The sequence below is a fragment of the Lissotriton helveticus genome, chromosome 3_1 (assembly GCF_964261635.1).
Source record: "Lissotriton helveticus chromosome 3_1, aLisHel1.1, whole genome shotgun sequence".
Lineage (NCBI taxonomy): Eukaryota > Metazoa > Chordata > Amphibia > Caudata > Salamandridae > Lissotriton > Lissotriton helveticus.
In genome coordinates this window covers 2,094,616,656-2,094,636,416 of record NC_136061.1, presented here as the reverse complement: position 1 = coordinate 2,094,636,416, position 19,761 = coordinate 2,094,616,656, and the positions used below count along the sequence as shown (strand labels likewise).

Here is a 19,761-nt window from a genome sequence, read left to right as displayed (position 1 = left end):
CAGCATATCATATCCATACCGGATTGACTGTTGTCTCCTGATTGGCTAGAGAACAGCCAACTGTGAAACTGGACTGTTTAAAATGAAAGGGCGCTGCTTATGTTTGACATTTGTCTCTGCCGCAGTGAGGAAGGTTAAAAGCTGAAACACGTATGCGGACAAAAAAAAAAAATGAGGTTTTTCGACCCGTGAGTGCCCAATGTGTTTAGTGGTTGTGGAACCAGCGCCAAGAGGTGCAGAAAGAGGCAAGAGGCGCAGAAACAAGCAAAAGTGGTTTGAACACAATTACTACTAATTTAATACCCACATTTAGAAATAAGAGGTGCCCATTCTAGGTTTGCAAAGGGCCTTACACCACGCTATAACACTTGTTGCTGCATTTTTGCTAACCTTTGAGCCGTTTTGAGTTAGAAACAAGGTTTTTGTTCAAATCTGCACATTATGCAGCAGATGATGGATTATGTGGCTAATGCGAAAAATGCATAATAGTGTGAAAGTTGGTACAGCCAAACAGTTGCATAATTCCAGTGGCCCTGCTCATACCTCAGACTAGTTCCAGAAGTGTGTGCTCCAGTGGTTTCTTTTGAGTTTGTAGTTTAGCTTCTATGGAAACGAGGAAGACTAAACCGGAGGTTACAACTCCACAACACAGACTACCACACCACATAATTACTCTCCATAACACAATCCCACTCTACATAATTCCTATACACTAAATACCACACACTTTATATCCACATAATTTCACTACACATATACACTCCAAAAAACTTTAGTAAACAACGTTTACATTAACGCCAATCAATCAATCAGCAAATTTGTACAGCGCGCTACTCACCCGCTAGGGTCTCAATGCGCTGGGGGTAGGGGGGGGGGGGGGACGGAGTCGCTACTGCTCGAACCGCCAGGTCTTGAGTGGTCTCCTGAAGGAGAGATGATCCTGAGTCAGCCGTAGGTGAGTGTGGAGTGAGTTCCATGTCTTGGCCGCCAGGTAGGAGAAGGATCTTCCTCTGGCGGTGGATCTGCGGATTCGTGGGAAGGTGGCGAGTGTGAGGCTGGCGAGTGTGAGGCTGGCGGATCGGAGCTGGCGGGTGGGTGTGTAGAATGCGAGGCGGCTGTTGAGGTATATGGGGCCCTTGTCGTGGAGAGCCTTGTGTGCGTGAGTGAGAAGTCTGAACGTGATCCTCTTGCTGACGGAGAGCCAGTGCAGGTCTCTCAGTTGGTCAAAGATATGGACGTGAAGGGGGATGTCCAGGATGAGTCTTGCAGAAGCGTTCTGTATGCGCTGGAGCATTTTCTGGAGTTTGGCTGTGGTTCCAGCATAGAGGGTGTTCCCGTAGTCCAGTCGGCTGGTGACGAGGGCCTGGGTGACAGTCTTCCTGGTTTCGGTGGGGATCCACCAGAAGATCTTTCGGAGCATGCGCAGGGTGTTGAAACAGGATGACGAGACGACGTTGACTTGCTTGGACATCGTGAGGGAGGAGTCCAGGATGAAGCCCAGGTTGGGTGCATGGTCCGTAGGCTTGGGGGCTGTGCCCAGGGCAGGGGGCCACCAGGAGTCGTCCCAGGTAGAGGGGGATGGTCCCAGGATGAGGAATTCCGTCTTGTCTGAGTTCAGTTTCAGACAGCTGAGCTTCATCCATTCCGCGATGTCTTTCATTCCTTCCTGGAGGGTGGCGGGGTCGTTGGAGAGGATCAGCTGGGTGTCGTCGGCGTAGGAGATGATGTTTAGGTTGTGTTGGCGTGCGATGGCTGCAAGGGGGCTCATGTAGATGTTGGAAGAGGGTGAGGCTGAGCGAGGATCCCTGGGGAACGCCGCAGATGACTTCGGTGGCCGTGGATCGGAACGGGGGGAGGCGGACTCTCTGGGTTCTTCCGGCGAGGAATGAGAAGATCCACTCCAAGGCCGTTCCTTGGATTCCGGTGTTGCTGAGGCGTTGTATCAGGGTGCGGTGACATACGGTGTTGAAGGCTGCTGAGAGGTCCAGGAGGATGAGTGCAGCTGTTTCCCCGTTATCAAGCAGGGTCCGGATGTCTTCGGTAGCTGCGATGAGGGTGATCTCGGTGCTGTGGTTTCCTCGGAAACCAGACTGCGAGGGGTCGAGGGATCCGTTTGTCTCGAGGAAGGCGGAGAGTTGTTAGTTGACGGTCTTTGATGACTTTGGCAGCAAAAGGGAGGAGCGAGATGGGGCGGAAGTTCTTGAGGTCTGTGGGGTCCGCCGTGGGTTTCTTGAGGAAGGCGCTGAGCTCAGCATGTTTCCAGCTCTCCGGGAAGGTGGCGGAAGCGAATGAGCTGTTAATGATGTCCCAGAGTTGGGGTGCGATGATGGAGTCAGCTTTGTTGAAGATGTGTGGACAGGGGTCGGTTGGGGAGCCGGAGTGGATGGTGTTCATCGTGCGGGTGGTGTCTTCGGTGCTGACCGGGGTCCAGTTGCAGAGGGTGGTGATGGGTGGTGCTGGTTGGGTGCGCGGTCTGTGCGCCGAAGCTGTTGTGTATGTCAGCGATCTTGCGGTGAAAGAACGAGGCGAGCGAGTCGCAGAGGTCTTGCGAGGGTGTGATGTCGTTGCAGGCGCTGGGGTTGGAGAGCTCTTTAACGATGCTGAAGAGTTCTTTGCTGTTGTCCAGAGGTTCTTTGAATGTCCTTTTGGTGGTGCGGATCAGCTGGTGGTGTTTGCGGGTGGCGTTCGAGGGCTGTCGTGTTCTCCGTTGTCTGGTCGTGGCGCCAGGCTTTCGAGGGTGCGGCAGGTTTTCTTGGAGTTTGAGGTCATTGGTGAACCACGAGGCTTTCTTGCTGCTGGGTCTGCTGGGAGGGTTCTTCAGTGGCGCGAGGTCATGTGCACTGTTGGTGAGCCACTGTGTGGGGTTGCGGGCTGCTTCGTTGGGGTCCCTCGTGTTGGTGGGAGGGTTCTGGCTGAGGGAGGTGGCGAGTTGGTCGGCGTGGATCTTGCTCCAGCTTCTGCAGGGAACCTGTTGCGGGTGGTGGTGGGTAGTGGTTCTCCTGGAGTTGAAGTGGATGCAGCTGTGATCTGTCCAGTGTAGTCCGGTTGAGTGGCTGAAGGCGATGTGCTTGCTGGAGGAGAAGATGGGGTCTAGCGTCTGACCGACGTTGTGGGTCGGGGTGTTTACCAGTTGCTTGAGTCAGAGGTTGGCGAGGTTGTCCAGGAGGGCGGCGGTGTTGCTGTCATTGTTGTTCTCCAGGTGGAAGTTGAGGTCTCCTAGGAGGATGTAGTCTGAGGAGGTAAGGGCATACTGGATCATTAAGTCTGCGATGGTTTCGCTGAATTGTGTGCGTGGTCCCGGATGTCTGTAGATGAGAGTGCCTCTGAGAGTGGTCTTGGGGTCGGTGTGTATCTGAAAGTGGAGGTGCTTGGCGGCGGGGATGGTGTCGTCGGAGTTGGTCGTGATTCGGATGGTGTTTCTGTGGACGATGGCGATGCCTCCTCCGGTTTGGTTGACGCGGTCCCTTTGGGTGATCTTGTAGCCCTCCTGGATGGCTATGGCGATGTTGGGGGCTGAGGAGGCATTCATCCAGGTTTCTGTGAGGAAGGCGACGTCTGGTGATGCTGTCTCGAGGAGGTTCCAGTGTTCGACGGCGTGTCTGGACGGAGTGGGTGTTGAGCAGGATGCACTTGAGGTGAATGTTGCTGGTGTCTGGCTTGGCGGGAGCGGTGCAGGTTCGGAGGCAAGTTAATTTGCAGGCTTGGCAGGTGAAGGGTCTGTGGGTGCGAATCGGGATGGCTCGGTAGCAGGCGGGGTTCCGGCCGGCATTGAGTGCGTGGAGGGTGGCGTCGTCGTAAGTCCGTCGTGTGGGCTGGCATCGTCGGGGGCCAGGGGTCCTGGCGCTGGGCGTGGTCCAGGTGTGGACGGGTACAGATGGGCGCAGACAGGCTTGCTTTAGGCACGCCTTCGGCGCACCAGCAGCGCTCCCGCTGCGCGCGGCCTCCATAAGAGGGCAGAGGGAGGAGCAGCTGGGAGGTGGGAGCGGGGCAGCCAATGGGAGTGAAGGGGCGGGGCCGCAGGGGCTCTGCGGCGGGGGAGAACTAGGTGGGAAAAAAACGGCAGGAAAGCTCTAACTCGCACAAATGCGAGACCCATTACATTCCAAATGCTTCTTTAACTAGTAGTCACATTTGCAGAGTGGTGGAGAAAGGGGACTGTGCCTACGACCAGCACTCAGGAATTCCACTGCGTAGGACTTACAGGAGGTACCAGGAGAGCTTCTTAGGCCCTAAAGTCCCTCAGGAGAAAAGTGGACGTTTTCCCCCAACACGTAGTATGCCACGAGGCACGTTTGCAGAGTGGTGGAGAAAGGGGAAGTGGCCTCCGAAGACCTCTTATCAGTCCTACTGTGTGGGACTTACTGGAGGAAACAGGAGGGGTAGTTGGCCCCAAAGGACAACCTTGGGGCCAACCACCCCTCCTATTACCTCCAGTAAGTCCCACACAGCAGCATTGGTAAGTTGTCATAACAGGCCACGCCCCTTTGCCCAGCAGTCTGCATACACGCTCCCAGGCACACTCTTGGATGGGGATTGAAGTCCCCTTGCCTCCTGAGGGTTCTTAGGGGCCAACTAGCCCACCCGATATCTCCAGTAAGCCCCAGTTAGTGGGATTGATGGAAGGTGGACACAGGCCAAGCCCCCTTTCTCCACCACACTGCAAACATGCCTCCTGTCGTGCTTTTGGTTGGAGAAGTCCCATACCTACTCCGGGTCCCTGGGGGACAACTACCCCTCTAGTTATCTCTAGTAAGCCCCATACAGCTGGATTGCAGAGTGGCGCATTGCACTGCTGCTTGGGCGATTAAGTCCACTTAAGGTCCTCAGGACACGAGAAGACCTCATCACCCTAACACTAGTGCACCAAGAGGCGCGTTTGCAGCGTGGTGTAAAAAGGGGGGTAGCCTAAGACCACCTCTCTGCAATCCCATTGTGTGGGGCTTAGTGGTGGTGCCTGGTGGGCGAGTTGGCCCCAAGGGCCGTTAGGAATCAAGGCGACTGGGACTTAATCCCCCAACCCAAAACGCACCAGGAGGCGCGTTTGCAGAGTGGTGTAGGGAGTGGGTGGGCCTGCAGCGAGATGCCGGTACTCTGATTTTTCCTCTCATTTTGTTTTGGGCCTGGGGACCCCATCCCCCAGGGACGGGATAGTTTATTTATTGTTTTTAAACGGAAAGGGGGACACCCGGCACTTCTCCCGAGGTGGATTTTGGCCCCGGGCAAATGTTTTTTTATAAAACTTTACAAGAGGGGGCTGAGTGGCCCTCCCCGCACTCCTTCCTTTGGCCACTTTTTGCCCCAGGGAAACTCTCCCCCCTACCCCCAAGCCTGGCCTCACGTTGGGGGACAGTGGGTGAGCCCCAATGCCCCTGCGGTCCCAGCGGGCTCCCTGCCTCCTGAGGGAGCCGGCATTGCTTTTGGACAAGGGGAGCTGCTGACAGCCAGCTCCCCTTGTCAAAAAGCAATTTGCTTCGCTTCATTGAAGCGAAAGCAGGTTCCATTAAGTGAAGCAGAATTTGCAATGACAGCCCAGGACATTGCTGGAGTCAGCCCTGGTGGGTGGCAGTTCCCAGGGCAAAGGAAGGCTCCAGGAGGTGGGGCCGCATGGCCCCCCTCCTAAAACATATACAGAGCCCCTGGGAGGTGGTGGTTCCCCGGGGCCGGGGGACACATTGGATCCCTGTATTTGCATACATTGTGGCCCGGGGTGGTGGTGGTCCCCGGGTGGCCGCATGCTCCAGCTACATACATCTGGATTGCCCCCCCAGACCTGACCCACCCGGGGCTTAAAACACTTTTTCCGGCTTGATCCGTGAACAGATTTACACCATTTTTTTTAAAAAAAATGTCACTTTCCGAACCAAGAGCTTCCTTTTTACCAAATTTGGTGAGATTATATTCAGCAGTTAGGGCTGTAGCTTAGTCTAAAGTTTCCTATGGAAATTAACATGGAGAAAACACGTTTTGGGACCCTCACTTTTATCTCAGCCCCGCTTGACGGATCACCTCAAAACGTTCAAGTCAAGAGCTGACCAGAGCAAGGCATTAGGTTTGGAAATTTCCTGATTTGTAAACAGCGCCAAAGATATTGGCAAAAGAAAAAAACTTTGAGTAGAAAAGATGTTCTAACTTTAACTACCTACTGGTGACTGCCAGTAGGATAGCGATATATACATATACACACACACACGTATACACACACACACACACACACACACACACACACAGCAAAACACTTGAAACTCACTTGAGAAGCACACGGGAAACACACAAGGTTACCAGCCTTTATTGAAGGGGTACGGGCAGGTTCAGCAGCTGGTAAATTGAAGCAGCCTCTCGTGCTGCCTGAATGGGCCCCTGCAGCTGTTCGAGTCCTCAATCCTGCTGTTTATCCCCACATACGAGGTAGGTAAATCCTTCCCACATGGCCCCCTATGCATTTTGGAGTGGTGCATCCTCAGCGGCTGAGCAACCGCTTACAATTGGCAAAGCACTGGCAACGCACTCGAAAAGCACACGGGTTACCAGCTTTATTGAAGAGGTACGGGCAGGTTCAGCAGCTGGTAATTTGTGCGCAATATTGAAAGGATAATAGACACTCTTAACTCCCATAATGCCACAAGATGACGAGAAGCTCCAATGGTGAGCGGGACTATATATGCATTGGGAGGAAGAGACTAGGCACACTTCTCGTTGGGAGCCTTTGAGAAAGAAGTAATTTGAAACAGGTCAGGCAGCACGAGAGGCTGCTTCAATTTACCAGCTGCTGAACCTGCCTGTACCCCTTCAACAAAGGCTGGTAACCGTGTGCACCTTCAGTGTGCTTCGAGTTAATTACCAGTGTTTTGCTATTATACATACATAATTGCGCAACCCAGCCCCCGTGAGTCATGCCAGCCCCCACAGCTCCCTTGGTGAGCCAGGTTTCTTAAAGTCTGGAAAATATATTATATACATATACATATACATATACATATACATACATACATACATACACACACATACATACACACACACATACATATATCGAAGAGAAATCCTGAACCGCTGAATCACAGACGGCACCAAGCAGGTAACGACCTCTTCCCCAAAAGTGAAAATGCTCAATAACAGGCCATCCAACACCGTGAAGTGCAAGCAGTCATTTTATTCAGTGCAATTATGGGCAGCTGCCCTCCCTGACGCGTTTCGCTCTGACAAGCAGAGCTTGGTCACATGACGCACCACTGTAGGTTGTGCCTTTTATGTGAAATAAAACCCTATCAGCTTAAGAAAAAAGACTGAAAGGTTAAGTTTTTAAAGTGCAAATAATAAATAAACCATATACAGATGTCTATACAGTTTCAGGAGTGACACAAAAACAGTCAGAGTTGCGCTGTTTACCTACAACATAGAATAAACAATTTCAAGAATACTCAACCAATCATGTTAAAAGAGGAAATTATGGCAAGTGCCCAAAATCCCAATTAATAGATCACAATTTCAATGTAAATAGGTAAATCACCGCAACCACAAAGGGACCATGATGTGCAGATTTAAAAATGTGTCCAAAAACTCCAATTTCAGAAGATCTATATATATATATATATATATATATATATATATATATCATCTATCTATCTATCTATCTATCTATCTATCTATCTATCTATCTATCCCCCAAAATCACTACTATCCAATTTGCCCTCCAGTCCAGCAACATTCCACGACATCACTTGAATAGGCTCTGTAACGACTGAAGCCCCCTTATCTGAGAGTTGGTTACACTACAAATGGACTCATAAAAACCAGGTTCACAACCCACCCTACTATTAACCAGCCTTCAGAGCAACCATCTAAATTAAGGAACTCTTGGCAGGATATAGGACAATGGAGATTCTCCAATTAACATACAGAGAGAATCTTGATTTCATTAAAGACAACGGAGGCTAACATGGTCTTTGCCTTTACTATCAAAACAGCGTTTGACAGTATTCGAGCTGCCCTACATTGTCGGATTCCTTCCCAGATTAGGCATCGGCCCAAAATGTTGTTCGTGGGTCCAAGTACTATACAAGACCTGACGGGAAAAGTGCGACTGAATGGTGTGATATTGCGTGCCTTTACTCTGTGCAGGCGGAACGCGGCAGGGTTGCCACCTGTCACCAATGATTTGTCCCTAGCCTGGAGCCCCTGGCAACTTGGAAACGTCAAGACCCTCTTATTTGGGGGATACGGATGTGGGAGGGCGTGGGAAGAAGGGATCTGTTTATGCCTTTATTTCATCCTACTCTAGGTCTTGCGTACCCGCCTCTTAATCCATCAGATCTTACATACTTTTGACCTCTTCGGGAGCTACTTGGGCTACCAAATCAACAGTGATAAGTCCCTAATCTTCCTGCTATCGGGGAGGACTCCTACCCTCCCACCAAGGTACCCAGTGCCCAGTGGCGACACGGGCATTCCATTACCTGGGAGTTTGTCGTCACCCGGGACGTAGAGGATTTCCTACAACTCAACTGGTTTGTTCAGTTGGAACGCCTTCGAACAGACGTGACCATTGGACAGCACTGCAGAACTCCTTAATGGGTAGATCCGTGTTCTTCAGGATGCTGACTCTCCCCCATATGCTATACGTTCTCCAGAATACTCCTTACAAGGCTCCAAGTCATTTTTTTTAACCAAGGTAAATAGCAAGCTGCGGACACTGCTGTGTAACAGAGGCAGTTCACGCATATACCTCGTGAAAGTAGAGCAGGGAGTGTTTGAGGGAGGCTTGGCGGTTTCAGACCTCTGAGCCTACTATAGTGCTGCCCAGCTGATGGTGATAAACAAATGGGTGTAAGGGGACAGATGAACCACCCAACAGGGTTGACCGCAAGGCTATGGGTGAGAGGGGTACCCTGCCATCCTACAGAATAAGAAAAGAGCAGGCATGCTCCAGAGCCACACTCAAGCAGTAGTGCTGGCCGCTAACAAGTGAAAAAATTGAGGCGCCACATAAGATGGAGTCTAATGAATCTCAATAAATTGAGGGATGTTGGGGGGGGGGGGGCGGAATTGCTTACCCCCTTTCAGGACCTCGGAGCAGAGTACACCATGGGGCGGGTGGAGAGAAGGGGATATTCTGGTACCTACATCAAAGGCATGCACTGAGGTGTCACCTACCCGAAGGGAAACAACTTCTGGAATATCCGCCCATAGAAGACCGGTTGCTGCTCTACTCAATGCCAACTAAGGCGGTCTCCCTGGTCGATAGAAAAATAATTCCTAATTTACCCGATCTTCATTCACTGCAGGAGGCCTGGGAGGGAGATATAGGTCGATGACTGGGAGGAGGCCATCCAAAGCACCAAAGAAATAGCTACAAGAGCCTGATTTCTCCTGCTACAATTGCGTAAATTACATAGGTCTTCCTACTCTCGATACAGGCTGCACCACATGGCCCGCTGCGACTCTGCTTCATGCACTAGAGGCTGTGGAAAAAGAGGCACTTTGGGAATGCCGTGAGATCCAGCAATGTTGGGAGGTCACAGCTCTAGTGGCCACGGTTACAGACTTGGCGGTCTCACTGGAGGCCAGATGGATGATTTTGGTAATTTCCGGGGAGGAGAAGTGGCCCAGATACTCCGCACAGTAGTTTACATTGGCAGCAGGTGGCTAAACAAAATATTGCCAAAGCTTGGGAGGCAAATAGACCTCAAACATCTGAGACTGGAAAAACGATCTAGACTGGTGCCAATTGGCGAAACGCAATGTACATTGTAGCCGGAGATGCCGCCGCAAATACAAGAAAGTATGGGGCAACTGGACACAATACAGATAGTCCTGTGGGGGGCTGATGGTGGTGCTAGAGGGAGGGACAGGGGACACTCCTTGCCGAACCTATTCAGGAGCAGAATTTCACATCTAAGGTATTGTGTATGTAATTTATTCGCTAAGGTAATCACAGTTGAAAAAGGGAAGAGATCTGTTTTTCCCCAAGATTGGCCTACTGTATGTAGTCTCCTTTCTGCATGTATTGTGTACTCAGCAACTGCTCGAAAATAATAGTTTTTAAAAAATACAGGAAATTGCGCTTCTGGCAAGTGACTCATGCTGTCCTTCATGAATTGCAGATCCACAGCTAATCAGATTGACAGCATGGGGAGTTACAAAACAGGATGATATTCCCTTAAATACAGGTGTAGGTTAACATTTGTATACAATGTTAATATTTACATATAGGGGTGTTTGGTTATGTTGGACCAATACATTTACTACACCTCAGGCATCAAAGTATGACTGCATGTTTATCAGTTAATAACTGTGGAAATCTACCATTTTCTAACTCCATATATTCTCAGAAAGCAAAATGAACATGGATAAATACAAATAAGATGGCCAAAAAATAAATACAGATGGAAATGTGAAAACAAATACCGTCATATTATGACACCATCTCCAAATATATGAGCCTCAGATGTGCACCATGCAAAAACTGCTCATGTTTGATGTAAAAGTTAACAATGTTGCTCCATCGTTAATAGAAATGAACCCCATGTATAGGGTACACATGACAATAGAGAGATACACACTAAATATCTAAGGGAGAAGCCCCTGAATGAGAGTGTACAATTCAGTCAATATAGAAACTCACAGAAGGTATGTTCTCTTAAAGAATGAGTCCTAGAGATACCTGCTAAATAACAATGAAATCGCAAAGGACAACAGTGTGGTGGGGTAAGGAAGACATTTACTTTAAGGACGAGAACCCTCACTCATCCAAAGGTGCATGCTTCATCATAGAGCTTCCTCCTCACACCAGGGCCGCAAGGTCCAAGGTGTGGGCTACAACAGTTCAAAACAGAAAGATATGAAGAGGAGCCGAGGTGTTTTTCAGTAAGAGGGGACGAAGAAGTTGATGAGTGAGGAGCAGAGTGCGAATGAAACGTGAAGAAATCGAACACGGTCTTTAGGGGACCAAATAAATGTATTCAGTGGTTACCTAATTCAGGATTAACAAACATTTGCAATGCAATAGGTCTTGCATTAGTAAAAGTTTGAGCTTTTGCCGTTGCAAATAATGCAACACCAATAACTCTAATTTTCCGTTATGCAAGACCTATTGCATTGCAAATGCTTGTTTTCAACCGGAATGTTAATTTCCTATTTAAAGAGAGAAAAGGGGGGCATGGCCAAGATGGCAAGCTTGGACGTGTTTTCTGGAGCTCCCGCTCGAAGCCCGCCAAACACAGCTCCGGATGGCTTCTGTGAGCCAGGACAGAAGAATCCGACTTCGGAGAACCCTCTCCTGGCATTGGTGGCTCTGGTGCCAGAGTGGAGGGTGGCGGTGGTCTCTTGTGCCGGAGGGCGGCTGGCCTGTGCGGATCGAGCAGCGGCAAAGGCCGGGAAGGAGGGTCGGCTCGCATCAGCGACCGGCATCAACTGCACGGCCTCTGCTGAGCCGACCCAGAGTGCCCGCGGGTCGTCGGCGGCACCCCGGTGCCCTTTGTAGCCACCCCGGAGGCGCCGACTAGTGAGCTTCCCTGACAGCCGCGGACTGTGCCGGCAGAGACGAGATGGGACCCCGCTGAGAGGCCCGACATGGAGCGCCCGATCCCTGTGACCAGCGGGGATGAGGTAAGGCCTTCGCTCCTACACGCAGGCTGCAGCGGTCGGGCCCTGGTGGCTCCCCACCATTCTCAGTCTCCCATCCCTGCAGCGGCGATAAAGTCTGGCCCATTACCTGGCTCGGGAGTGAAGCTGCGCGGAGCGGAGGTGCGGGAGATTCGGTGCGACTGTTGCCAGGGTTGCGGTGGATCACGGCGCCGATTGAGCCCGGGGGGCATACGGCTGCGCTGGTGCGGGGCAGACGACACGCGACCCACACGCACAGGGTGAAGGGCCCGAAAGAAAACTTTGCGGCGCTGTGGACCTTCGGCCTTCTCTCGGGCCGCCGCCATCTTTCTCCCTTCACGCAAAGTCCAGCGGGATCCCTGGCCTGGACCAGCAGCATGACGGAGACACTTTGGATGGGGGGGTGGGGGGGGGGGGTGAGAGTCTGCCCTGGCCCTCGAAACATCCCCGAATCAGCGGCAACAAGGGAGGAGCACGGCCGACTAGGGCGCCAACGAGGTGGACACTCCCCCCCCCCCCCCCCGACGAACAAAGTGGCCCACCAGACTATCGGCCGTGCCGCCTCTCCTGCACTGGCGTGGAAAGAACCCGGTCCCCCCACTTGAAGCACCACAACGAGAGTGGTAGTGGGGACTAGCTGGGGACTGGCCGAGGGCCACGACGGCCTTCTGCATCGCGTCCCGCGCAGATTGGATCTAGCGCGACTTCTGCTGGGACAGGTCGAGGTGAGGTGTTTCTCGGGTCCGCTCAACTGAGCTCCGACCCGGAGTATTGACCAGGGGACCAGTGGGGAATGGCAGAGAGGGAAAACAGAAAGCTGGCACCCAGACGGTGGCTGTGATGGAGAGAGGAATCTGGGGGCGCACTGGTCGGGTAGGGGGGCCTACAGCATCGCTGCGCCGAGCTATGGACCCATACAGCCACGTTGGGTCCCTCTGACCAGTGGGATCGCGCCGCACTTCCCGAGAGCTACCCTCTTGCAGGGGGGTTGCCCCGGTCGGGGGCTGATCAGAAGTGCCCCCTCCCGCACTTACTAGCGGCCTTAACGAAGGGGAGTCGGACAGCACTTGGTGGGAGTGGCTGGACTGTCACTTGCAGATTGCTCCCTGATGGAAGTTAAGCGGCGGTGGTGACCCGCCGTTGGCCTGCAGCAGAGCCCACACGACTATGTCCTCGGCCAGGACGAGGAAACAGAAGTCCCTTAAGGACATTTTTGGACGAACTCGGTCCACCCCCGACTTGCCAACCAGGTCTTCCCAGATGTTGACCCCGAAGGCCCAGCCCGAAACCGGAGGTGTACTCATCACAAAAGGATTCCTGGAGTTGCTCTTCACACTGCGGACGGATATACAAACCGTAAAAACAGACCTCACTGCTAAAATGCGGGAAATCCGCAGGGACGTGGAGGCGAGCGCATCGTTACCCTGGAAGGCAAAAGCGGCAAGGTAACGTCAGAAGTCACCATGCTCCAACAAGAGATCCTCCGCCTACAGGATCAGCACATAATTATACAAACTCACCTGGAGGATCTGGAAAACAGGTCATGCCGCCACAACATCAGGATCATAGGAGTGAGAGTCTCAGATGACACCTAGGATCTATTTGCCTTCACGGAGGGCCTCTTTCACCATATCATGTCTGCTCCTACTGAAGCTCCCATTGTCAGACAGGGCACAAAGAGTTGGTCATCCTCGAGCGCTAAACGCCCCGCCTGCTGACATACTTGTCGGTCTGCAAGACTTTAAAACCAAAGAGACAATCCTCTCCAAGGCATGGTCACTCCACCCCATTTCTTATCAAGGACACTCCCCGGTTCTCTACCAGGACCTGGCTCTGATTACCCTGCAGCGCCGGCGGCAGTTCTGCCTGGTCACTGAACACCTCCGACAGCAGAACATCACTTACTCTTGGGGACATCCGTTTCGTCTCATTTTCCGTCTCAACGGTAAACTGCATCAGATGCGCTCCCTCATCGACACTTGCCGATTATTGGGACTAGCGGTGCCCGACGAGGAAGATGACCAGCAGAGTGCTTTGTCGGAGCCAGAGTCATCCCCCTCCAGGTGGCAGCGACCTAAACTGCATCGGCGCTTTCACAGACCAGACAAGCAGGAAATAGCGAAAGGCCAACAATACGCACTCGCCCTGGCCACAGATGCGCTGGCGGAGCCGGACCCCACTGCCGAATGAAGATGTAACTGTGACTTGTCCCTGGAAAACAGACTCACTGTTCAGGGGTGGGCGGCGGGAGGGATCCAGATCTCTCTGCCCTTGGTCACAATATGGGCCCCACCTTGACGACCCACCGGCCTCTCCGGGAGGGGGGACACTTCTGACAGAAATCTAACGCTCTAAGACGACTGGGACTTCGGTCTCTCTGAGATTTTTCGTTTGGGCATTAGTTTCTGGGGGTTTCTTTTCACCCTCGAATTTTTTGTTCTCATTTGGGACATTCCTGTTGTTGAGACAGTTAATGGGTTTTATTTTGATGGGTTTGGGTTCCCTCGTCCACCACCCAGGGCACCCCGCATAAACGCTCGCTATTTAACACAATGGCCACCTCACGCTTTCCTGCGCAGCTAAGTGTTCCTACTGATCGCCGCGGCCAGCAACATACACATCACTCATTCTCGTTCAAGGTCACTGATGACACCCAACTCTCTTAAAATCCTCACCCTCAATGTCCGTGGCCTGAATAACCCGATCAAACGCAGGGCCATACTCCATTACCTAGAACACTCCAAAGCTGACATATGCCTGCTTCAAGAGACCCACCTCCTCCCCAAACACCATCACAGATTGAGGGCCAGGGCATTCCCCATACAATTGTTTTCTTCCAACACCACAAAGACAGCAGGGATGGCCATCCTGGTTTCCCGATCTTTTCCAGGAGGGTTCTACAGAAACAGGTGGAGATTAAGGGTCGCCTCCTGACATACCAAATCTCTCTGGGGGACTTGACCTTCGTCGCCAGGTCCATCTACGCTCCTAATGAAGAGCAAATGAAGTTCCTACACAAGGCCTTGCGAGAGGCAGCCACTACCACGGATAGGCATTTGTTGCTTGGAGGGGATCTCAACGTTGTGTGACAACGAGTTAGATCGCGCCTGTCAGAGAACGTCGCAAGCTGAGGTCCTCCCGCCCTCAGGGCGAGCGCTGCTTCATGAGCTGGGTTTGACGGACCTCTGGCGTCCTCACTACCCCCGTTCCCGCAGCTACACCTACCTAGGGGCTCACAAAACCTACATGCGTGTAGACTATCTCCTCGGCTCCTCCCTCTTTCAAACCCATGCCACCAATGTAGATATCCTGACCGCCTCACTCTCGGATTACTCTCCGGTGTGGATACAAAAGGGGATGATGGACGGAGCGTTTGAGCAAATCAAACACTACCCCCCCCAGTCAACTGATCTGGGTGTAATCCATCACCATTCTTTAGCTCACTCAGCCACCCCAGTTCAGACATGGCCATATGCAAATCAGTCTGACCCTGTGCCTCATGGGAACAGTCCAGCCCGAACTGCCAAGCCATGTCTTTCCTGGACCGGAAACAAGCATCCTGGGACCGGTTTCGGATTCATAATCTTCATCAGCCAGGCTATCTTGAATCCAGTGGCCAAGTGAGCAAGGGACTCCCGTCTGAGCATACCCTGCCAACTTAGGGCGAACAAAGCGCCAGCGCGACACGTTGCTTCAGTTCCCACCAGTGGATTGCTCAAATCCAGAAAGCAATTATGGACTTTAACTCCCTCAATGCTAACCCAGATACATCCGTGGCCACGCAATGGTCAGCCTTGAAGGCAGTCCTCCAGGGGGAATTTATAGCGATCTCCTCGGCCCATAACCGAGAGAGAACGTAAAAGGGCAGACTTCACTCAGAGCATTGGAACTTGAACAACTTCATCAGAGGACAGGGGCCTCTAGAGCGTGGCACCAACTCTGCATAGAACGGAAGCAGCTCGCGGCCTTAGATCAGGATAAGGCAGAGTATGCTGCTCTCAGGTTGCGACGCTCTTACTATACCGGGGGAGATAAGTGTAGCAGCCTCCTTGCCAATAAACTCCGCGAGGCAGGCAGCAGTAGGGAGTCCAGACCATACATAACACGGCTAGCAAACCAGTGACAGATGATGCGACCATTGCCGAAGTCTTGAGGGACTTCTATGCTAACCTCTACGCCGGAGATCCTTTTGACCTTCAGTGTAGCGCGGAATAAATTGCTTCTGCAGGCCTGCCTTCCCTCTCCCCAGCGCAGGCAGACCATCTTGACAGAGACATTCAGGTTGAGGAGGTCATTTCAGCCATCTCACGCCTCAAAGTGGGCAAATCCCTAGGTCAGGATGGCTATACAGCCGCCTTCTAAAAGACTTTTTGCAATCAACTGCCCCCCACCTTGACGCATCTATTTAACACCTTCGAACACTCAGGAGCGATCCCGGGTGAGATGCTGGAGATGCTGGAAGCAGCAGTGGGAGACCTCCATAAGCCTATATAGGATTGGACAACCTGCAGCGCATATAGACCAATCTCACTGCTTAACATAGATATTAAGCTATACACGAGCATCATAGCTACTTGACTGACACCTTATATGGCACAGCTAATTTAGCCGGATCAAGTCGGGTTTATTCCCCAAAGGCAAACCAGTGACAACACTAAGCGGATACTACATCTCATTGAGAAGGCCTCCGGCATCCAGGGCGAATACATGCTTTTAGCTATTGGCGTGGAGAAGGCCTTAGATAGGGTCCACTGGCCCTACCTGGAGTTAGTGATGGTAGCAGCTGGTTTCGGGGAGAAACTTTGCACCAGCATCCTGAACCGCTATAGGTCGCCAATGGCGACGGTCCGAGTCAATGGCCATACATCTTCCCGGTTTCCTATCGAGAGGGGTACCACGCAGGGTTGCCCACTGTCACCCCTCCTCTTTGCAATTTATATGGAACCCCTAACGCTCAAAGTTCGTCACCATCTACTGATAAACGGGGATTAAATTCAGAGGAGACACACATCATTAGTTTTTATGCTGATGACATCTTGCTATCCCTGTCGGACCCGGTTACCTCTGTGCGGGCCCTCTTCATCGAATTACACAACTTTGCTCAGGGGTTAGGCTTCAAAATTAATACGGACAAATCCTTGGCTCTCAGCCTTTCCTTATCCCCACACACCTCCAAGAAGAGCATCCGATGCAGTGGTCAACTGACAATCCCGTATTTAGGCATTCTGCTTGCGCCTACCATCCAAACCACCTCTGACATTAACTATTCCAACCTCCGCAGCAGTGTTCGGAAGAAGCTAAACAGATGGAAACATTGCACAATCTCCTGGTTAGGTTGTATAGCAGACGTTAAAATGACCATACTCCCTCAAATATTGTACTTGTTCCAGACCCTCCCCCTCAAACCCCCCTTGAGGTGGATCCAACAGACGCACCCGTCGCGCTTTATATGGCATGGATGTAAGCCGCGCTTTCGCCACCACGTCGCAATCTTTCGCCGGAAGAGGTGGGGGTAGGGGTACCCGACCTTCAGTTCTACTTCCATGCTGCCCAGCTTAGATATCTGGTAGAATGGCAGAGGCTAGAATCAGAAAAGAACTGGCTGTTTCAGGACCAGGCGGTAGCGGGCAGGCCACTACAGGGGGTCCACTTTCTCCACAAGCGTCATCGCCCAGCTAACCTCTACACGTCATACATCACGGGCACCAACTTAGAATCCTGGGATCGCACTAACTCCCACGCACAACTGACCACATTTCCATCACCCCTCTGGCCGCTGTGGGACAATCCAGAATTCCGACCTGGCACAAAGGCCCGAACCTTCCAAGCCTGGCATTCCTACCCTGCAGGTCCCTAGGAGTTGAATACGAGTTTCTACACATGACAATAGACTTTCTTCTTAATTCACTACTGCATTTTCATGAGGACAGGGCAGGAATGTTTCTTAGTTCAGGTTTAAAAAGATAATCTGATGTACTAGGGTGAAACGCTACCACATTTTAAAGCAGCACACTTTTGGGGATTTCGAAGAGGTCATCTTCTTCTAACAGGTTTGTTGCATAAATCACACGTTAAATATTTTCAAACCTCACTCAGCTTGTGCATGGGCTGTTAGACGCAGTGTCAGCCCATGGCTCGGCCTGTTAACTTACTGGCTAGCCAACCTCTAATGAGAGATTACTAGTGAAGGTACACAACTCCTTACCTGCCCTCTCCGGTCATATGTTTGGAGGTGCTGGCCTGACGGCTAGTGTGTCTGGCCCCAGAGGTAGTGGCTGACCAATTGGGTGACCAGGCGTCCCATATTTGCCCGGACTCTCCCAGATTTTCAGCAGTTGTCCCAGCAGATTTCGGTGAAAGTGGCTCATATCCCGTTTTTTTGTGAGGGTAAACTGAAAACAGTGAGAGGCACTTTTATTAGGTGTTCCAAAGCAGGGCTAGTAAGGAGCTGTTATGAGAAAGCAAGTTTACGAACAGGCACGATACTGGTTTTAAAAATGGCATGTTATTTATTTTTTTAGTGCCTCTTCTGTGTCTCTATTGGGACAAGGGTTGTCATTCTTAGGTACTTTATTGATGTAGATTTGTAGTCCTTCCTCTATTTTGGCAAAATGTCCCGGTTTTGGGTCGCACCATCTGTTCACCCTACTGACCAACCAACATTACTCTGTTGAGTGACCTGAGGCAGAAAACAGAGCCTGCATGTGTACCAGCATAACGACGCCACCAGCAGCTAACAGCCAGGCAGAGTGCAGATCTTACAATGTCAGAGCACAGCTCTGCGGCCAGACCAGAAGTCAAGGTCAAGAGACCGGTTATTCACTGGCAGGTACCAGGCTCCGCATACCTGGTTATCAGAGTACAGGGCACCACAGTCTGTAGCCTGTAAGTGACTACCAGAGTGAGAAATGCAGAGGAAAATCGTGTGAGTGGAGAACAGGAGTGATAGAGACACTCCAAATGCACCCCTTCCACATGCCTAGAGTTGTTCAATTCACAGTCTAAAACGTTCAGAAAGAATTTAAAATTGTTCAAGTTTAGTTTAAAAAATTGCGTTAATCAGAATCTGCTAATAAGCACTGGCGACGCAAATAGGCCTGGTTTGTTTAAGTTTTGTTAATTGCTGTGTGATAGGTAAGGACGCAGGGACTGAAAACTCAGACTCCGGACTGTTACTCGTTGTCCTAAACCGAACTGAAAACATAAAACATGTCCTCATATATAAGCAATCTGAAAACGAGGCTACTGGGCACTAGGGAGCATGCAGTACACAAAACCTACCAAAAACAAATGAGCTACTTACATCTAACACAGTCCCAATTCGAGAATATAACGCGCTCCGCCTCATTCATGCTTTTACCATCGTTAATAGTTCCCTTAACGTTTGATTTTCAAAATAAATAAAAAAAATCTCGTTTTTCCCCGGGTACTAACCTACCTACCCCAATAAGCAAGACAACAAGAAAATAGAACAGATGAATGAAAACGGCAAGGTTTCAGCTTTGGCGACATAAATGACGCCATTCTACACCCTCACGAAACAGGAAAAGTGTGCCTTTCGACCGTCACCACGTGCCTCCGTTCCTCACCTCTTAGACACACTCATTGTCGATTGTCGTGCTCTCTACGATGAACTATAACAAGCAACTTTCCAAAAGAGCAAACACAAAAGCGTACACCTAGTCTCGTCTTCTTTTAAGGTAGGCGAGAACTCAAATTGAACGTTTAAACCTAAGGAGAGCACGCCATTGGTCGAACGTCGAGACGTCACACGCTTTATACGAGCTGCACCACCCCCAAGAGTAATTTACGCACCTGTACAGCCAAAGAGGTGGTACGTGAAGAGGATTGTTGTGGCCAAAAGAATGTAGTGCAATAAAGTTGATTGATACAGCCCCACTGATCCTTGGAACGACGCTTTGAAAGGGGCCGATCACATACGTGAAGCCAGTTTTAGAAAAAACATGTTCCATACATGACAACAATTAGAACACGGAAACAGAGAGATATTGGAGAAAAAAAAGTCAGATTCTCTTATGTGGCTTTTGGCACTTTCCCACTGAAAATGTAGTGTGAAAGTGTACGCGCCCTTCCTACCGGTGTAAAGTAGTAGGGTGGAATTAAACCTGTTTTCAGTCTGGCACCTTTGGTGCTGGAGATTGT

General features: G+C 51.1%; 1 protein-coding gene across 6 annotated transcripts in view; it reads right to left on the bottom strand.

Moving 5' to 3' along the window:
• LOC144825271 (protein regulator of cytokinesis 1-like) overlaps positions 1 to 19,328 on the bottom strand; it is a 1,077,791-nt gene extending 1,058,463 nt beyond the window's left edge. For all 6 annotated transcript variants that reach the window (XR_013609370.1, XM_078684109.1, XM_078684108.1 and 3 more), the window contains exon 1: positions 19,188 to 19,328. Coding sequence is in view for 5 of the 6 variants with exons in the window: in XM_078684109.1 (XP_078540235.1) it covers positions 19,188 to 19,204 (17 nt within the window). In the remaining variant the exon portion in view is untranslated. The remainder of the gene's footprint in view (positions 1 to 19,187) is intronic.
• Positions 19,329 to 19,761: the final 433 nt, after the last annotated feature.